The 17,142-nt window shown below is 44.3% G+C and overlaps 1 protein-coding gene across 2 annotated transcripts in view; it reads left to right on the top strand.

The window, feature by feature from the left end:
• The window catches only part of LOC126267313 (uncharacterized), a 108,594-nt gene that overhangs the window by 11,070 nt on the left and 80,382 nt on the right, over positions 1 to 17,142 (top strand). For both annotated transcript variants that reach the window (XM_049972409.1, XM_049972408.1), the window contains exon 2: positions 15,778 to 15,866. In XM_049972409.1, coding sequence (XP_049828366.1) covers positions 15,778 to 15,866 — 89 coding nt within the window. The remainder of the gene's footprint in view (positions 1 to 15,777; positions 15,867 to 17,142) is intronic.

The following is a 17,142-nucleotide window of genomic DNA, read 5'->3' as shown; positions in this document are numbered from 1 at the left end:
TTAACTTTTAGCACCATCACAAAGTCTTTTCTCTACCCTGTTAATACTTATCGCTTTACCCAAGAGGCAATGTTCATACACATGCTTGTAAATACTTCATAGATGTTGTTGCACATGGTGTGATCAAAGATGTAAAATTAGCACCTGATATATTGTTGAATTTCAGAAACTGATTAAATTAATATTTTGCAGTGTGTGGTGTATTCAGCATTGTTAATTCACTTCTCTTTTCCTTTTTAACAACGTCTGTTATAATTGAACTTGGTACGTATTTTAAGCTTCAGACATTTCCATAAAATTGAGACGACAAGCTCCAATACGTAATCTTTGGTTTGATGCATTTCGTAACTGTATAAAAATATCCTAATTTCTTTCTTTTTAGTTTTTATACTTTTTACAAACAAGTTGCGAGTCTGACAAAATGAATTCTTCATACCATAAAAGTTTTCTCACGAACGAAGTATTTACTTCCACATTCTAACGGCTGTAAAAATCCACTTTTACGACCGTAGCAACCATCCTATAGAGGGTGTTTCCGTAAGACCGTGCAAAAATGCAACAGAACGTAGAGAATGCTCCACTGAACAATTTGAGGTGGGGAACCTGGGGCCGCAGAAGCCAGCTGAAAGAGATATTGAAGTAAACTTGTCTACCGCTTTGTCTAGCATTCTGTTCTCGAGCTTATTGGCAACTAACATGCGTTCACGTTTACACCAACTGTGCTGCTCATTTACATGTACATTCATTTTTTCCTGCAAGGAAAAAAGGAATTGCCGGAATTGTAGCTGCCTGTAATGTGATTCGAAAGGCATGAGGGATATTTGTGAGGGCGCGTCAGAACCTTGTTCGCCGATGTCATTGAGGTTGGTGGCTGTCAGTTTCAGCACATTTTATAAGATACTATATAAATGGTACATTCGTTGTGTCAGTGATGGTATCTGCAGTTAACTGTAACTAAGATAAATAAAGTGCAGAGCAATGTGATCTTATTCCTATTATTGTTCAGTGAAGCATCCTGTATGTCCTGTTAAAGTTTTGAACGCTCTTACCCAAATACCCTGTATAAACGAGATACAAGTGGCAACTACACACTGCAAAGCTTAAAATCATCCACCTTTTTTTCTTTCTACAACTGCAATAATAATACTCGCTGTGAAATAGCACAAAACGGCGGTATTTTTCTGGTAGTGGGTGGCCATCTGCTAAAGGCGCCGCCCTGTCCGGCGCGCCGGTGGACCGCTTACAGCGAGGTACTAGCGGCCGTGTTGCTGTGGATACCGCTCGTTCAACTTGGAACATAAAGAATAAATAAATAACAGTTTCCTAGGTGTTTCATAAAATCGCTACATGTAAGGGGTTTTTAATCGTATTTTAAAAGAAATACCTACCTTACGCCACTCAGGCTGCACAAACGAGGAAGACAACAGTGCGGTTCATCGGACAAACTGAAGGATTAAGTGTACTGAAATAATTCTCACACTGGCAGACTTCATCAGAACAGTGGAAACGATATTGTTGCTTCCCCTCAGTCACCCAGGTGGCAGCCGGCACGGTAGTTCAGCGTGTTCGGTCAGAGGGCTGTGTGCTCTCTGTAATAGAGAAAAAAAAAAAAAAAAAAAAAAAAAAAAAAAAAAAAAAAAAAAAAAAACTGGGTAAAAGAATCAACGATGAACTTGAACGGATGTCTTGTGACGTCCGTCCAGACCAAATGCAACGAATAATATCGAACAGAACGAATTAAACTGGCGTAGTGGTTAGCGCACTGGACTCGCATGCGGGAGGACGACGCTTCAAACCAACATCCGGCCATCCTGATTTTGGTTTTCCGTTATTTCCCCAAATCGCTTCAGACAAATGCCGGGATGGTTCCATTGAAAGGGCACAGCCGACTTCCTTCCGCATCCTTCCCTAATCCGATTAGACCGATGACCTCACTGTTTGGTTCCCTCCCCCAAATCAACCAATTACCCTCAGGCACAGCTGCTACCCGTCTCTCACAGTTTCATAAATCGAGCACAGCACTGCATTGGCATCAATGGTGACAATTTCCAGCATGTTATCTGATGTTCATCAATATGGATTAAATCCGCGTCAGACTTATTGTGAGAAACGTCCAGGCGAGGTTTATTTTCCCGCATTCTGTAGAAGGAACGATTGATTTCGACTGGTTCTGTGTAGCATAATGTGTTTACTTTGTTACACCGAGATACTTGTCGCTATACTGTACTGCTTCTGTAAGCGAGTGTGAATGCTCGTGACATGGAATGTGTGTTGGATTTGTAAGGAAGACGCTTCCATAGACTCACCTGCCTTTACACTCAATTGGTGGAATAACAACTAACAAATCGAATATTTACACCAAAAAGACGAGTGAGCGCGGTGCAGAAGAAAACGGGTCCATTCGGTGCTTGTAACATACGCGCTCGGTCACTGCACATTCTGCTGTGCTCGATATTCATGACATATCTCGCACAAAAGATAGAGTTCTTTACTATTCTGTACTGAACTGCAGTTCCTCTGCCCAGAGCAAACTGGGCTAAACGGAAAGGAAAAAAAAAAAAGATTCTCAGTGTTTACACCGTCAGCGGAAATGAGTGTGTATATTTGAACGTCGTTCACAATTTTTTTGTGAACCATTCCTGTATATATTATGTGGGGTCCCAATCGCCTCGTATAGGGTGCCTAAGGGATGCTGCATTCTCGGAATGCTATACAACGACTCAAGCAAATAACATTTGTAGTTTTATTTCAACAAAGCAGATTGTCAATACGTAACTTTGGAGTTACATCGGTGTCACAAGCGATGGGCGACATGCAATGTTCTTCGCTTTAGACAAAGTCCAAACAAGCAATGGATTTGGATCACTAATAACTGTTCTCGTAGAACTCTCTGCTAATACTGCCCACTGCGCTTATTCACTTCACCTATCGTCGTGACGTCCTGGTTAGCGCCGACGTCGTTTCACCGCCTTCTCCTCTTGCGATCTTCTTCTCCGTTCTGGAGCTTGTGACTACACAAGAACATATTACATGTGGTATGTGATAGCTCGTTTGTTGTTGACGTTGTTTGAAAACTACAGTTGGTTACTGTATTATTGACAGGGATTTTCTGATAAATTTGGAGTAATTCTTCTATGTACCGAAATATGTGCGAAGTTTTAGGAAGCCAAGACCGTAGGATCCTACGCAGTGCCTTAGGGGATCGCACCGCCACTTCCCAGCAAATTAGGGACACTGTTGCTCCTGGGGTATCGGCGAGGACCATTCGCAACCGTCTCCATGAAGCTGGGCTACGGTCCCGCACACCGTTTGGCCGTCTTCCGCTCACGCCCCAACATCGTGCAGCCCGCCTCCAGTGGTGGCATTGACGTGAATGGAGGGGCGAATGGAGACGTGTCGTCTTCTGCAATGAGAGTCGCTTCTGCCTTGGTGCCAATGATGGTCGTATGCGTGTTTGGCGCCGTGCAGGTGAGCGCCACAATCAGGACTGCATACAACCGAGGCACACAGGGCCAACACCCGGCATCATGGTGTGGGGAGCGATCTCCTACACTGGCCGTACACCTCTGGTGATCGTCGAGGGGACACTGAATAGTGCACGGTACATCCAAACCGTCATCGAACCCATCGTTCTACCATTCCTAGACCGGCAAGGGAACTTGCTGTTCCAACAGGACAATGCACGTCCGCATGTATCCCGTGCCACCCAACGTGCTCTAGAAGGTGTAAGTCAACTACCCTGGCCAGCAAGATCTCCGGATCTGTCCCCCATTGAGCATGTTTGGGACTGAATGAAGCGTCGTCTCACGCGGTCTGCACGTCCAGCACGAACGCTGGTCCAACTGAGGTGCCAGGTGGAAATGGCATGGCAAGCCGTTCCACAGGACTACATCCAGCATCTCTACGATCGTCTCCATGGGAGAATAGCAGCATGCATTGCTGCGAAAGGTGGATATTCACTGTACTAGTGCCGACATTGTGCGTGCTCTGTTTCCTGTGTCTATGTGCCTGTGGTTCTGTCAGTGTGATCATGTGATGTATCTGACCCCAGGAATGTGTCAATAAAGTTTCCCCTTCCTGGATAATTGAATTCACGGTGTTCTTATTTCAATTTACAGGAGTGTAATTATGTATACTTAAACGATGATTGCGTTGCCATCGTTGAGTGCAAAGTACATGTTACTTCTTCTCCATTGCTCACATGCACTTCGTGGTTGAGTCCACTTGGTATTGGTATACTTCGGTCAAAGTTCCACTCGTACAGTGACTGTTGCACATATTGTGAGTTGTGTTTTTTAATAGGTCGAGTGTTCGGACTGCTACGATGCTGCATGCCGCGGACGACTAACGTCTCGAGAATTTTTTCATTTATTCCAGTTTTCGCCTTCCCCTGCACTTTTTATCTTATTTTGTCTCTCTGATATCACGAAAGCTGTTCTCTGACGCTTCAACACACGTTGTGTCATCTTGTCCCTTCTGTTTGTCAAATTGCTTTCCTCGTTGATACCGTCTGACGTTTACTTTGCAGTGCTTTTGTAGAGTATACATGTGGATGTATGTTCTGTGGAGGATCTCATTTCTTATCAGACCACTTAAATTCGAGCATTCTTGAGTAACGCCACAATTCAAACACATTTTTCTCGTTTGCCGGCAGTCCCACGTGAGCTGGTTTTGTTTGTGCTAGCACGCTAGAGTGTTTATATCTCAGCCAGTTGTTACCTCACCATGATCTAATAAGCTGAATTCTGGGTCTTAGCAAATGATGGTGAATCAAGGGACAATTTTTGTGCTTTTCTCATTTAAATCCTCTTAACGTCTGCCCAAGAAACTGTTTTGTATGAGGAGGCAGGTTATTTACATATACAGGAAACAACAGTGTACCTAAAGCTGAACGTCGTGAAGATGCATCATGGATTTATCCACTAACAACTCCGCGAGAGTAATACTGAAAGTGAAATGAGAGCGGGGAGCTTCCGTGGCGACGATAAGAAACAGCTCACAAGAGATCCTCTAGCCCAGGGCTTCCCAACCTTTTCAACTGGCGGAACCCTTCTTCAGTCGAAAATCCATGGCGGACCCCTAGTCAGTCAAGAGCACAGTAACTTCAAATTTCAGAGCGAAACGTATGGGAACTGAAAGATTCTTAATGCAGGTCCCATGTTCCCAATGAGCTCCCCCCCCCCCCCCCCCCCCCCCGAAGTATTAATAGTCTTTGGTTTAGAGATGAATGAAAACAACTTGAAATTAACGATCCAATTGGAATTCCCACAGTATCCAGACACTTACTAGTGGATTTACTCCCTTTGTTCAACACATTACAGCCCGATTAAAATTACTTGGTGACTGAAATTTCACACGATTGAGCTTTCTTCCTCCAAGAGCAATCAACGTCACGTCCAAACTGTTCACTGTTGACAAGCTCTCGCTTATGGTCTGTTCACTTCCACTATTTGGCTACTATTGTATAAGGAACATGAATATTTCGTAACAGTCGTGTGTGTGTGGGTGTCGTTTTTCGTGAAATCCGAAGAAAAATGTTCAAATGTCTTCGTTTGGTCGTCCTCCCTCCTCATTCATTTCAACTGAAAACTTACCTTGTGTGAAGGCGATGGAGAAACTGCAGCTTTCTTCAATGATCCTGACTTCAGCCACCGATCCATGTTAGGAGTAATAAACTGGTCAAAAATCGACTTATGAAACAGATAGTGCACTGACAAGGCAAGTTTAACATTTAATGATGCCTGGGGCGGCATACGTGCCAGCGAGCGCTGTGATTGCTCGACAAAGCGCGCGTGCGTAAAAGATTTCAGCGCATATAGCGCCGTGAGCCAACGCACAAGCGATCCCCGTATTGTTGCGAAACTGTCGATCAGAGAAGCCGCATTCCCCGGCACTAAACGATGTATACGTTCTCACTTAGGAACCGCAAAGGCTGCTTGGGGATACGACCTGAAGTAAAATTACACAAGTTTTTCACACGAAAAAAAATAGTGATGAATCTGATTTTCACATTTTTATTCAATAATTTTACTCATTATTTGACACGATTTGGTGAAAGGTGACCTCGGACCCCTAGAAAGAGCCGGCGGACCCCCGAGGGGTCCGCGGACCTCTTTGGAAGCCCTGCTCTAGCCAATTCTCCGTGTTCTGCGGGATAGCAGCTGCACAGGGGTTCTGTACGTCGCGACACCAGATGGGGGAATTTGCTTTCCAGCGACAAAGTACCGCTATTCTGCTGCTGACTCGTACTTCAGTAATTCGCAGCAGATCATCACGAATGCGGATCTGCGAACCAAGACCTTGACTTTGCTTCCAGAAAAGTGCTGTCTGATGCACTACCGCATGAATCTCCGACACTCTTTGGTCATGCACTTTACAACGAGAATTACTGAAGATTCTTCTTGCGCTGATATGATTACATTGATCGTATGTATCCATCAGCTCCAATATATCTTTCTGGGAATGCAATTAATATTATTAACTTCGTAAAAAATATTGCTCGATTGGCATATGATGTGACGGACTAGAAACAGCAGGAGTTGTACACTTCCATTCCAGAGATGTTAATACATACATATTATTTTGCCTTTTCATAGACGTCGTCCACATTGTACAACAAAATTACTTTAAAACATAAAAGTGAATGACACTTGCTGAATATAATGGGAAAGCAATTGTACCATAGCCATCATAACATTTTAGTGGGCTGCTTGTCCAATAAGATGCTTTTTAACATTGAACATTCACACACACTCTCTCTCTCTCTCTCTCTCTCTCTCTCTCTCTCTCACACACACACACACACACACACACACACACACACACATGGCCCTTAATAATGCTACACCACGAAGATGACACGCTACAGACGCGAAATTTAACCGACAGGAAGAAGATGCTGTGATATGCAAATGATCAGCTTTTCAGAGCATTCATACAAAGTTGGCGCCGGTGGCGACAGCTACAACGTGCTGACATGAGAAAAGTTTCCAACCGATTTCTCATACACAAACAGCAGTTGACCGGCGTTGCCTGCTGAAACGTTGTTGTAATGCCTCGTGTAAGGAGGAGAAATGCGTACCATCACGTTTCCGACTTTGATAAAGTCGGATAATAGCCTATCGCTATTGCGGTTTATCGTTTCGCGACATTACTGCTCGCGTTGGTCGATATCCAATGACTGTTAGCAGAATATGGAATCGATGGGTTCAGCAGCGTAATACGGAACGCCGCGCTGGATCCCAACTGCCGTGTATCACTAGCAGTCGAGATGACAGGCATCTTATCCGCATGGTTGCAACGGATCGTGTAGCCACGTCTCGATCACTGAGTCAACAGATGGGGACGTTTGCAAGACAACATACATCTGCATGAACAGTTCGACGACGTCTGCAGCAGCGTGGACTATCAGCCCGGAGACCATGGCTGCGGTTACCCTTGACGCTGCACCACAGACAGGAGCGCGTGCGACCGTGTACTCAACGACGAACCTTGGTGCACGAATTTCCAGGTTCTGTTTACAGCATCATCATGGTCTCATCCGTGTCTGGCGACATCGCAGTGAACGCACATTGGAAGCGTGTATTCGTCATCGCCATACTGGCGTATCACCCGGCGTGATGGTATGGGGTGCCATTGGTTACACGTCTCGGTCACCTCTTGTTCGCATTGAGGGCACTTTGAACAGTGGACGTTACATTTCCGATGTGTTACGACCCTTGGCTCTACCCTTCATTCTGCCCTGCGAAACCCTACATTTCAGCAGGATAATGCACGACCGCATGTTCTGGATACAGAAAATTTTCGACTGATGCCCTGGCCAGCACATTCTCCAGTTCTCTCACCAATTGAAAAAGTCTAGTCAATGGTGGCCGAGCAACTGGCTCGTCACAATACGCCAGTCACTACTTTTGATGAACTGTGGTATCGTCTTCAAGCTGCGTGGGCAGCTGTACCTGTACACGCCATCCAAGCTCTGTTTGACTCAATGCCCAGGCGTATCAAGGCCGTTATTACGGCCAGAGGTGGTTGTTCTGGGTGCTGATTTCTCAGGATCTATGCACCGAAACTGCGTGAAAATGTAATCACATGTCACTTCTAGTATAATATATGTGTCCAATGAATACTCGTTTATCGTCTGCATTTCTTCTTGGTGCAGCAATTTTAATGGCCAGTAGTATACTGTGTACTTTTTTATTTGCATTAGTCACAGTTAAATGCAAATACCACTAGGGCACAATGAACGTACCATTTGTACTGTGTGTTACAAAATGTGATGAAACTGACGGCCATCAACCTCAATGCAACCATGGCATCGGCCAACAAAATTCTGGCGGACCCTGATAAATATCACTGGTGAGTTTGAATTACATCACAGCCAGCTACAATTCCATCTCCGCATCCACTGTGGTTTCACACACAAATGCCTTTGATATCCTCATAGGAAATAATCAAGGGGATTCAGGTCAGGTGACCTCGCACTTCACTATGGCCGTGCGCAACCATCTCGATGCTGTTTCCTGGTCGCTGGATCGGAAGGGCAGACTTCCGATCGAGCGACCAGGAAACAGCATCGAGATGGTTGCGCACGTCCACAGTGAAGTGGGGTGGTGCCCCGTCGTGTTGTATCCACGTCCTCTCACGAACAGCCAAGGGTATATTCTCCAACAACTCAGGTAGAACGCTTTTCATCAACCTCAAGTACAGGTGGCCATTCAGACGCCGGGTAGACTTCCTAGTAATTAGGCTTGTCCTTGTTTTCTTGCAGGAAATGAAGGAAGTACATGTAAATAAACAGCACAGTACCTATAGACTTGTACGCACGTTAGTTGTAAATAAGCTGCAAAACAGTAATTTTAGATAAGGCGATAGAGAAGTCTACTTCCATATCTGCTTAAGCTTGCTTTTCCGACCCCATGCTCCCTACCTGAAATTGCTCAATGGAGTATTTTCTATGTCCTGTTACATTTTTGCACGCTCTTACGGAAACACCCTATATATATACTCGAAACCTTGTTGTACGAAGTCCTCTTACATGTTCAACTCGATATAACTGCCCGATAAAAAAAGTCAAGCACCCAGATGGAACGATTGTTTCTCTGTGTTATTTCGTACCCATCCACTGGTATGTAAATGTTTAGGGTTGCAATTCTCTGCCATAGAACGGCCACCAGAATCCATTATTACCGCTCGTGTTTAGTGTTGTTTCCAGACCTGGCAGGATATATACGGGTCGTGAATAGCGCCAGATACTGAGTGATCGCTGTGAAGGACACGGACAAGCCTCACACTCGTGTTATCAGCACCTGACAGACTGCGGAAGGGACCTCTTTGTCGGCCTCCATTCCACCATCATTTCAGCTGCAATATCCAGTTTTGTGCGGCTATGAGATATGACAGTGGCCCGGCGTAGCACTGCATGAGAATGTGAGGACAGGAGCATTCGTTGTCAAGATTCCAGTCGATCACGCTGTACACCAGAAGGGAGAATCGCCGTGTCACACACCAAGCACACCTGTTCCCTACACATCTGCACCTGCAATCCGAAAACAAGTAATGGATCCCTATCTACATGAACATGAATACTCTGCAAATCCCACTTAAGTGCCTGGCAGAGGGTTCACAGAACCAGCTTCTCAATAATTCTGTATTACTCCAATCTCGGTTCTAGGGGCGTCAGTCTGGAACCACGAGACCGCTACGGTCGCAGGTTCGATTCCTGCCTCGGGCATGGATGTGTGTGATGTTAGGTTAGTTAGGTTTAAGTAGTTCTAAGTTGTAGGGGACTGATGACCTCAGCTGTTAAGTCCCATAGTGCTCAGAGCCATTTGAACCATTTTTGAAAATGTGCTAACCTTTTTAGAACTTTTCCGATGTACTCCGTCAATCCTGTCTGATAAGGATGCCACACCGCGCAGCACTACTCTGAAAGAGGATGGACAGGTGTACTGCAGGCAGTTTCTATAGTAGATCTGTCACATTTTCTAAGTGTCCTGCCAATAAAATGCAGTTTATGGTTTGCCTTCACCACAACATTTCTTATGTGTTATTTCCAATCTATTCGTAATTGTAATTCCTAGGTATTTAGTTGAATTTACGGCCTTTACATTTGACTGATTTACCGGAACTTTAACGGATTCCTTTTAGCACTCATGTGGATGACCTCATACTTTTCATTATGGTCAACTGCCAATTTTTTACACTACAGATATCTTTTCTAAATAGTTTTCCAATTTGTTTTGATCATCTTATGAGTTTACTAGGAGGTAAACGACACCGTCATCTGCAAACAACCTAAGACGGCTGCTCAGATTGTCTCCCCAAATCGTACGTATAGATAAGGAACATCAGAGGGCCTATAACAGTAACTTGGGGAACGCCAGAAATCACTTCTGTTTCAATCGATGAGTTTCGTCAGTCACTATGAACTGTGACCTCTCTGACAGGAAATGGCGAACCCAGTCGCATAACTGAGGCTATGTTCGGTAAGCCCGCAATTTCACTGCAAGCCGCTTGTGTGGTACAGTGTCAAAAGCCTTCTGCAAATCTAGAAATACGGAATCAGTTTGATATTCCTTGTCAATAGCAGTCAACCAATTAAGAGCTAGTTGCCTTTCACAAGAACGGTGTTTTCTAAATCCTTGTTGAATGTGTATCAATAGGCCGTTTTCTTCAAGGTAATTCATGATGTTCGAGCACAATATATTTCCCAAAATCCTCCTGCATATCAACGTTACTGATATGGGTCTGTAATTTAGTGGATTACTCCTACTACCTTTCTTGAATATTGGTGAGACCTGTGCAACTTTCCAGTCTTTGGGTACGGATCTTCCGTCGAGCGAACGATTGTATGTGATAGTTGAGTATGGAGCTATTGCATCAGCGCACTCTCAAAGGAACGTAACTGGTATACAGACTGAACTGGAAGATATGCTTCTATTAAGTAATTTCAATTGCTTCACTACTCAGAGGATACCTACGTCTTAGTTACTGATGTTAGCAGCTGTTCTTGATTCGAATTTTGGAATATTTGCTTCTCCTTCTCTGGTGAAGGAATTTAGGAAGGCTGCGTTTGGTAACTCTGCTTTGGCAGCACTGTCATCTATTCCCTGTGACATACTGTGTCATACCGTACCATTGGTCAGAGACTAACAGCAATAGGAGTACGGAATTGCCGTCACAGGCACAGGCTGCCGTGAGCATCACACCAGTAACAGCTACATCTGGAGTGGTGCCGAGAACGGGAAGCGCGGACTGCTGATGAAAAACGTTTCTGCCTCGGATTAACATCGTCGGCGGGTATGGAACCGACCGTGGGTAGGGATGCCATTGTTCCAATCGTTTGGAAAGGCACACCTGTGTTACTCACTGCTAGTGTCATGGTATAGAGAACCTTCAGGCATGATGATAGTCGTGATATACGGAACTCGGGTGGAACAACGGTGCGTCAAGAACATCTACGTCTCTTTCTACAGCATTGTGGTGCAATTTTGTAACAGGACAACGCTCATCCACAAATGGTACGTTGTTGTTGTTGTTGTAGTCTTCAGTCCTGAGACTGGTTGGATGCAGCTCTCCATGCTACTCTATCCTGTGCAAGTTTCTTCATCTCCCAGTACCTATTGCAGCCCACATCCTTCAAAATCTGCTCAGTGTATTCATCTCTTGGTCTCCCTCTACGATTTTTACCCTCCACGCTGCCCTCCAGTACTAAATATGTGATCCCTTGATGCCTCAGAACATGTCCCACCAACCGATCCCTTCTTCTGGTCAAGTTGTGCCACAAACTCCTCTTCTCCCAAATTCTATTCAATACTTCCTCATTAGTTATGTGGTCTACCCATCTAATCTTCAGCATTCTTCTGTAGCACCACATTTCGAAAGCTTCTGTTCTCTTCTTGTCTAAACTATTTATTGTCCATGTTTCACTTCCATACATGGCTACACTCCATACAAATACTTTCATAAATGACTTCCTGACACTTAAATCTATACTCGATGTAAACAAATTTCTCTTCTTCAGTAATGATTCCCTTGCCATTGCCAGTCTACATTTTATATCCTCAATACTTCGACCATCATCAGTTATTTTGCTCCCCAAATAGAAAAACTCCTTTACTACTTTAAGTGTCTCATTTCCTAATCTAATTCCCTCAGCATCACCCGACTTAATTCGACTACATTCCGTTATCCTTCTTTTGCTTTTGTTGATGTTCATCTTATATGGTACGCATGTCTCGAAATGTGTGCCTGATGCTGAGATACTCACGAGACCAGCAAGATCACAGGCATCGTAATACGTTCTTGACTAGTGAGACCAATCACCATAATGTTCCAAAAGTGATTTCCTTGAACGAATTATAGAATTACCACCTTACTTTCTACAGATATGAAACATTCGGGAAAATTCATTTAGCTGCATAAGGAAGTTTCATATTCATCATTTATTTATATATTTTTTTTTTTTGTAACTAAAATCGACGTGAGTATTACACTCCCTTGCAGGCACTAGACAAGTGGCCGCTGACGTGATACTGCTGCAGTTCCCATCTCACTCGTTCTCTGCCTACGTGGACAATGTCCTCCACTATATCGACTGAACTCCAGAAAAAAGTTATATTAATATGCTGAAACCAAGGACAGTGGTCGAGACTGCAGAAATTGTCAACCTACGACACTCTGAAAACAAATGGGGCTGACTGGTCTGCTTTTAGTGGAAACTACCGTGTACTTTATACCTTGCCTAACATGAAGCTCATGTTAACTGACTTTTTACGTCGCTTCTTGGTAGAACAATTTCGTAATTGTTATGTGATTCTTCAGTTTCTCCCGGTGTATTTGTTGATCGAACAGTCCGCGGGTGTACTGCCGGCTCATAGTGTCCAACGAGCGCAGTATTTCGGCGATCAAACAAGTCGCCATCGTCAGGTGCGTTGACGAACTGAGCTCCTGAGGGCGCGCGGCCGACTTATATCTCATCCCTCGCGAGCCATCCGTCCGCGGTCCACGGGCGCGCGTCGGTGTTCGCGGAGACGCCAGTGTGGGCTTCTGTGATGACTTTGCGGACGGAAAACTTACATCAGTTCCACCACAGACAAGGTAAAAAACTGGAGGCTTACCGATGACATTGTAATTCTTTCAGAGACAGCAGAGGACTTGGAAGCGTAGTTGAACACAGTGGAACATCAACAAAATCCAAACGAATGTAATTGAATGTAGTCGAATTAAATCAAGTGATGCTGAAGGAATTAGATTAGGAAATGAGACACTTAAAGTAGTAGATGAGTTTTACTATATAGGGAGCAAAATAAATGATGATGGTCGAAGTAGAGAGGATATAAAATGTAGACTGGCAATGGCAAGGAAAGCGTTTCTGAAGAAGAGAAATTTGTTAACATAGAGTACAGATTTGAGGGTGAGGGAGTATTTTCTGAAAGAATTTGTATGGAGTGTAGCCATGTATGTAAGTGAAACATGGACGATAAATAGTTTAGACAAGAGGAGAATAGAAGCGTTCAAAATGTGGTGCTACAGAAGAATGCTGAAGATGAGATTGGTGCATCTCGTAACCAATGAGGAGGTACTGAATAGAATTGGGAAGAAGAGGAATTTGTGTCGCAACCTGTTGGTAGGACACGTTTTGAGGCATCCACTGGAGGCCGACCACACAATATAACCCTGGGTTTAGTATGGGGCAGCGATGGGGTGAGTGGACTGCTGTAGTCTGTTGTGGGATTGTGTACCACAGAGGGCTACGGCGGGAACGAAGCCTTTACGTCGTTTCTAGGTCTCAAGTTCAATACATGCATACATACATTCTTTTGGCAGAACTTCTGTTGAAAACCGTGTGTAGTGTATCGTGTTACTACATACCGGAGTTTCGCCGTTTCCATACTTCCATCATTATTGTGTCGGTTGTGTAGAAGTCGTTCCAGATAGAGGTGTATTTTTTCTATGAGTATTTGGTGTGTGCCTCTGCAGGACTTGGTATTTGGCAGGATCATCTATATTCTGATGTCTTCTGTGAAGAAGGTGTTTCTTTCGTTAAGAGGTAAGCCAGTCTGGAAGGCGGGGTCTTCCCAATGCCCAGAATTCGTTTCATATAGCGGGATTTGTCTTTCCCTAACGTTATGAGGTTGTTTACTTTCAGATTATGTGGATCCCGTAAGTTGCTTTTGGTGCTTTGGCCATTTTATGTAGTGTTATGACCCCACCGTTGCTGAGCATGTTCTGAGTCAGGAGCACAGCTACCAGGCAGTCTTATGTAATCCTCTTAGCTAACAAAGGCAAAAAACTGGATGTCTTGGATGCCCTGGAGATTAATGAACATCTGACACAGCGTGATTTGCCACAGAATGAGGAGACATAGCTCAGTATTACTCTTCTCCAAAATTTCTGTTCAGTCTCACATTTCTACAGTGCTTCCCACACTCCCTCTTCAATGCTATGCCTCCGTTTCATTTTGTATTTATTTATTTTATTCTAGGTGTGTTTAACAAATACTTTTTGCAGCAGTTATGACATTGTTTACTAGCTATGATATTCTATACGTCTTATATATTTACGTTTTCGGTTTTTATTTTTGAGTACTGTAGCTCGGGATAGGACGACGCCCCCAGTTATTTATTATGTCAATTTTTCATTGTACTTCCAGATGACCTGGCGATGCCCTACCTGGATGAAAGGATTCATTTTTAAGCCAATAAAGAACACTGTGAACGTAGGACTGTCTTTTGGTATTAATCAAAATATAAGATTGCTGCAACATCGGGCCACAGTGGATTGGAATAAATTTTATTTTATTGTGTATTCCATATATTCTGTTATTTTATTACATGTGCATCTTCTCTACAGTAAACGGCGATTGTTTACACTACTGATACATAACTTAGTTTGTGTTTTTCCTGTTCCGATTGTCAATTTTTACTCTGTTTCTGCACCACTCTCCATCTGTAATACATCTTCCAGCTATTCCTCAACACTCTCGTCTTGCATTAGTTTTATTTGATTGTGATTGTGAATTTAGTTTAAAATGACAAATTGATTTTTGGCTTCTGTCTTCGGTTCTTCGGCCGACGTTTGTGTGACGGTTTTTACGACGTTTCGACAGGACGAGAGGCTGGTATTGTCAAAGCTTTGACACAAACACACACACACACACACACACACACACACACACACACACACACACACACACACAAACTCCTTTTTTGGTGTTTAGCGTGAATGTTTTTGCTGGTTTGTTTCCTTTCTGTTTACTTATTTTTGAACTTTAACTTTTTTGAATTATTGAAAGGGAAGTATATGGTTCCAGAAACCTTTTCAAGTTTCAACCATCTGTGACGTATTTACGCAGCGTGAAGCGACGAATGAAAATTTCTATCGAGGTCGGAAATCGAACCCAGGTCTCTGGTTCACTAATGTTAGTGGTCAGCGCATCTGCCTAGTGAGCAGGGGGCCCAGTTTCGAATCCCAGCTTTGATACAAATTTTCATTTGTCGCTTTTTGAATTACGTTGGTGCTACGCTGACGGAGAGGACTTTTAGTCTTTGTTTGCACTTCCCTGTGTCTTATAGCTTTTACAATGCTCTTCACTAATATTGCACACTCTTTGAAGACGATGATGGCCTTGTACGCCGACACTCGGCTAACGACATGAGTCAGTATTGTGGAACATACGACTGTTTTGTGCTTTTCACTTACAATTACACGAGACTGACAACTACAGTGCTGACGTTTTCCTGTAGGCTGAATGCTGTGTCTCTTTGTGTGCGGCAGGTGCTGGCGGCGGCCCTATGGCTGTGCGTGTGCTCCCAGCAGACGAACGCCTTCTGGCTGCCAAGCTGGGCCAGTTGGTACAAGAAGCCGTGAGTATCCCACCAACCGCTTACCGCTACTCTGCATGTGTGATGTCAATGTATTACGAAGGTTGTCCAGAAAGTAGTGCATAGCATTTATTTATTTATTTATTTTATCAGCCGAATCGAAGGCTACGAATGCGAAACGCTTCGTATGTATTATTCGAAGTCTCCTGAGTGAGCGCGACAAGTTTCCGTCACTTCCGACAGAAAGCGTAGCTGCAGGACTATTTCAAAATGGCGTCGGGAGGTAATGTACGTTCAAGCAACGTGCTGTCATTGAATTTATCACTGCACAGAAAGAAACAGTGGTGAATATTCACAAACGCTTGTGCAAAGTATATGGAGCATCTGCTGTCGACAGAAGTACTGTTAGTCGCTGGACACGGAGGATGAGATCAGAAGGCGGTTTGGCGGAGCTCTAAGATTTGCAGCGTTCGGGAAGACCATTCACGGCTGTCACACTTGAGATGTTACAGCGAGCTGATGTTGTCACTCGCGAGGACAAATTAAAGGATGCCATTCGTGGAAGACATTTCGAGGACGACGAGAAGGTGGTTCACACAGTGAAGATTTGCAGCGTTCGGGAAGACCATCCACGGCTGTCACACTTGAGATGTTGCAGCGAGCTGATGTTGTCACTCGCGAGGACAAATTAAAGGATGCCATTCGTGGAAGACATTTCGAGGACGACGAGGAGGTGGTTCACACAGTGAAGATTTGCAGCGTTCGGGAAGACCATCCACGGCTGTCACACTTGAGATGTTGCAGCGAGCTGATGTTGTCACTCGCGAGGACAAATTAAAGGATGCCATTCGTGGAAGACATTTCGAGGACGACGAGGAGGTGGTTCACACAGTGAAGATTTGCAGCGCTCGGGAAGACCATCCACGGCTGTCACACTTGAGATGTTGCAGCGAGCTGATGTTGTCACTCGCGAGGACAAATTAAAGGATGCCATTCGTGGAAGACATTTCGAGGACGACGAGGAGGTGGTTCACACAGTGAAGATTTGCAGCGTTCGGGAAGACCATCCACGGCTGTCACACTTGAGATGTTACAGCGAGCTGATGTTGTCAGTCTCGAGGACAAATTAAAGGATGCCATTCGTGGAAGACATTTCGAGGACGACGAGGAGGTGGTTCACACAGTGAAGATTTGCAGCGCTCGGGAAGACCATCCACGGCTGTCACACTTGAGATGTTGCAGCGAGCTGATGTTGTCACTCTCGAGGACAAATTAAAGGATGCCATTCGTGGAAGACATTTCGAGGACGACGAGGAGG

This window comes from Schistocerca gregaria, chromosome 4, assembly GCF_023897955.1.
Source record: "Schistocerca gregaria isolate iqSchGreg1 chromosome 4, iqSchGreg1.2, whole genome shotgun sequence".
NCBI lineage: Eukaryota > Metazoa > Arthropoda > Insecta > Orthoptera > Acrididae > Schistocerca > Schistocerca gregaria.
The sequence above is the reverse complement of the archived record's forward strand: the minus strand, read 5'-3'. Positions and strand labels throughout refer to the sequence as shown.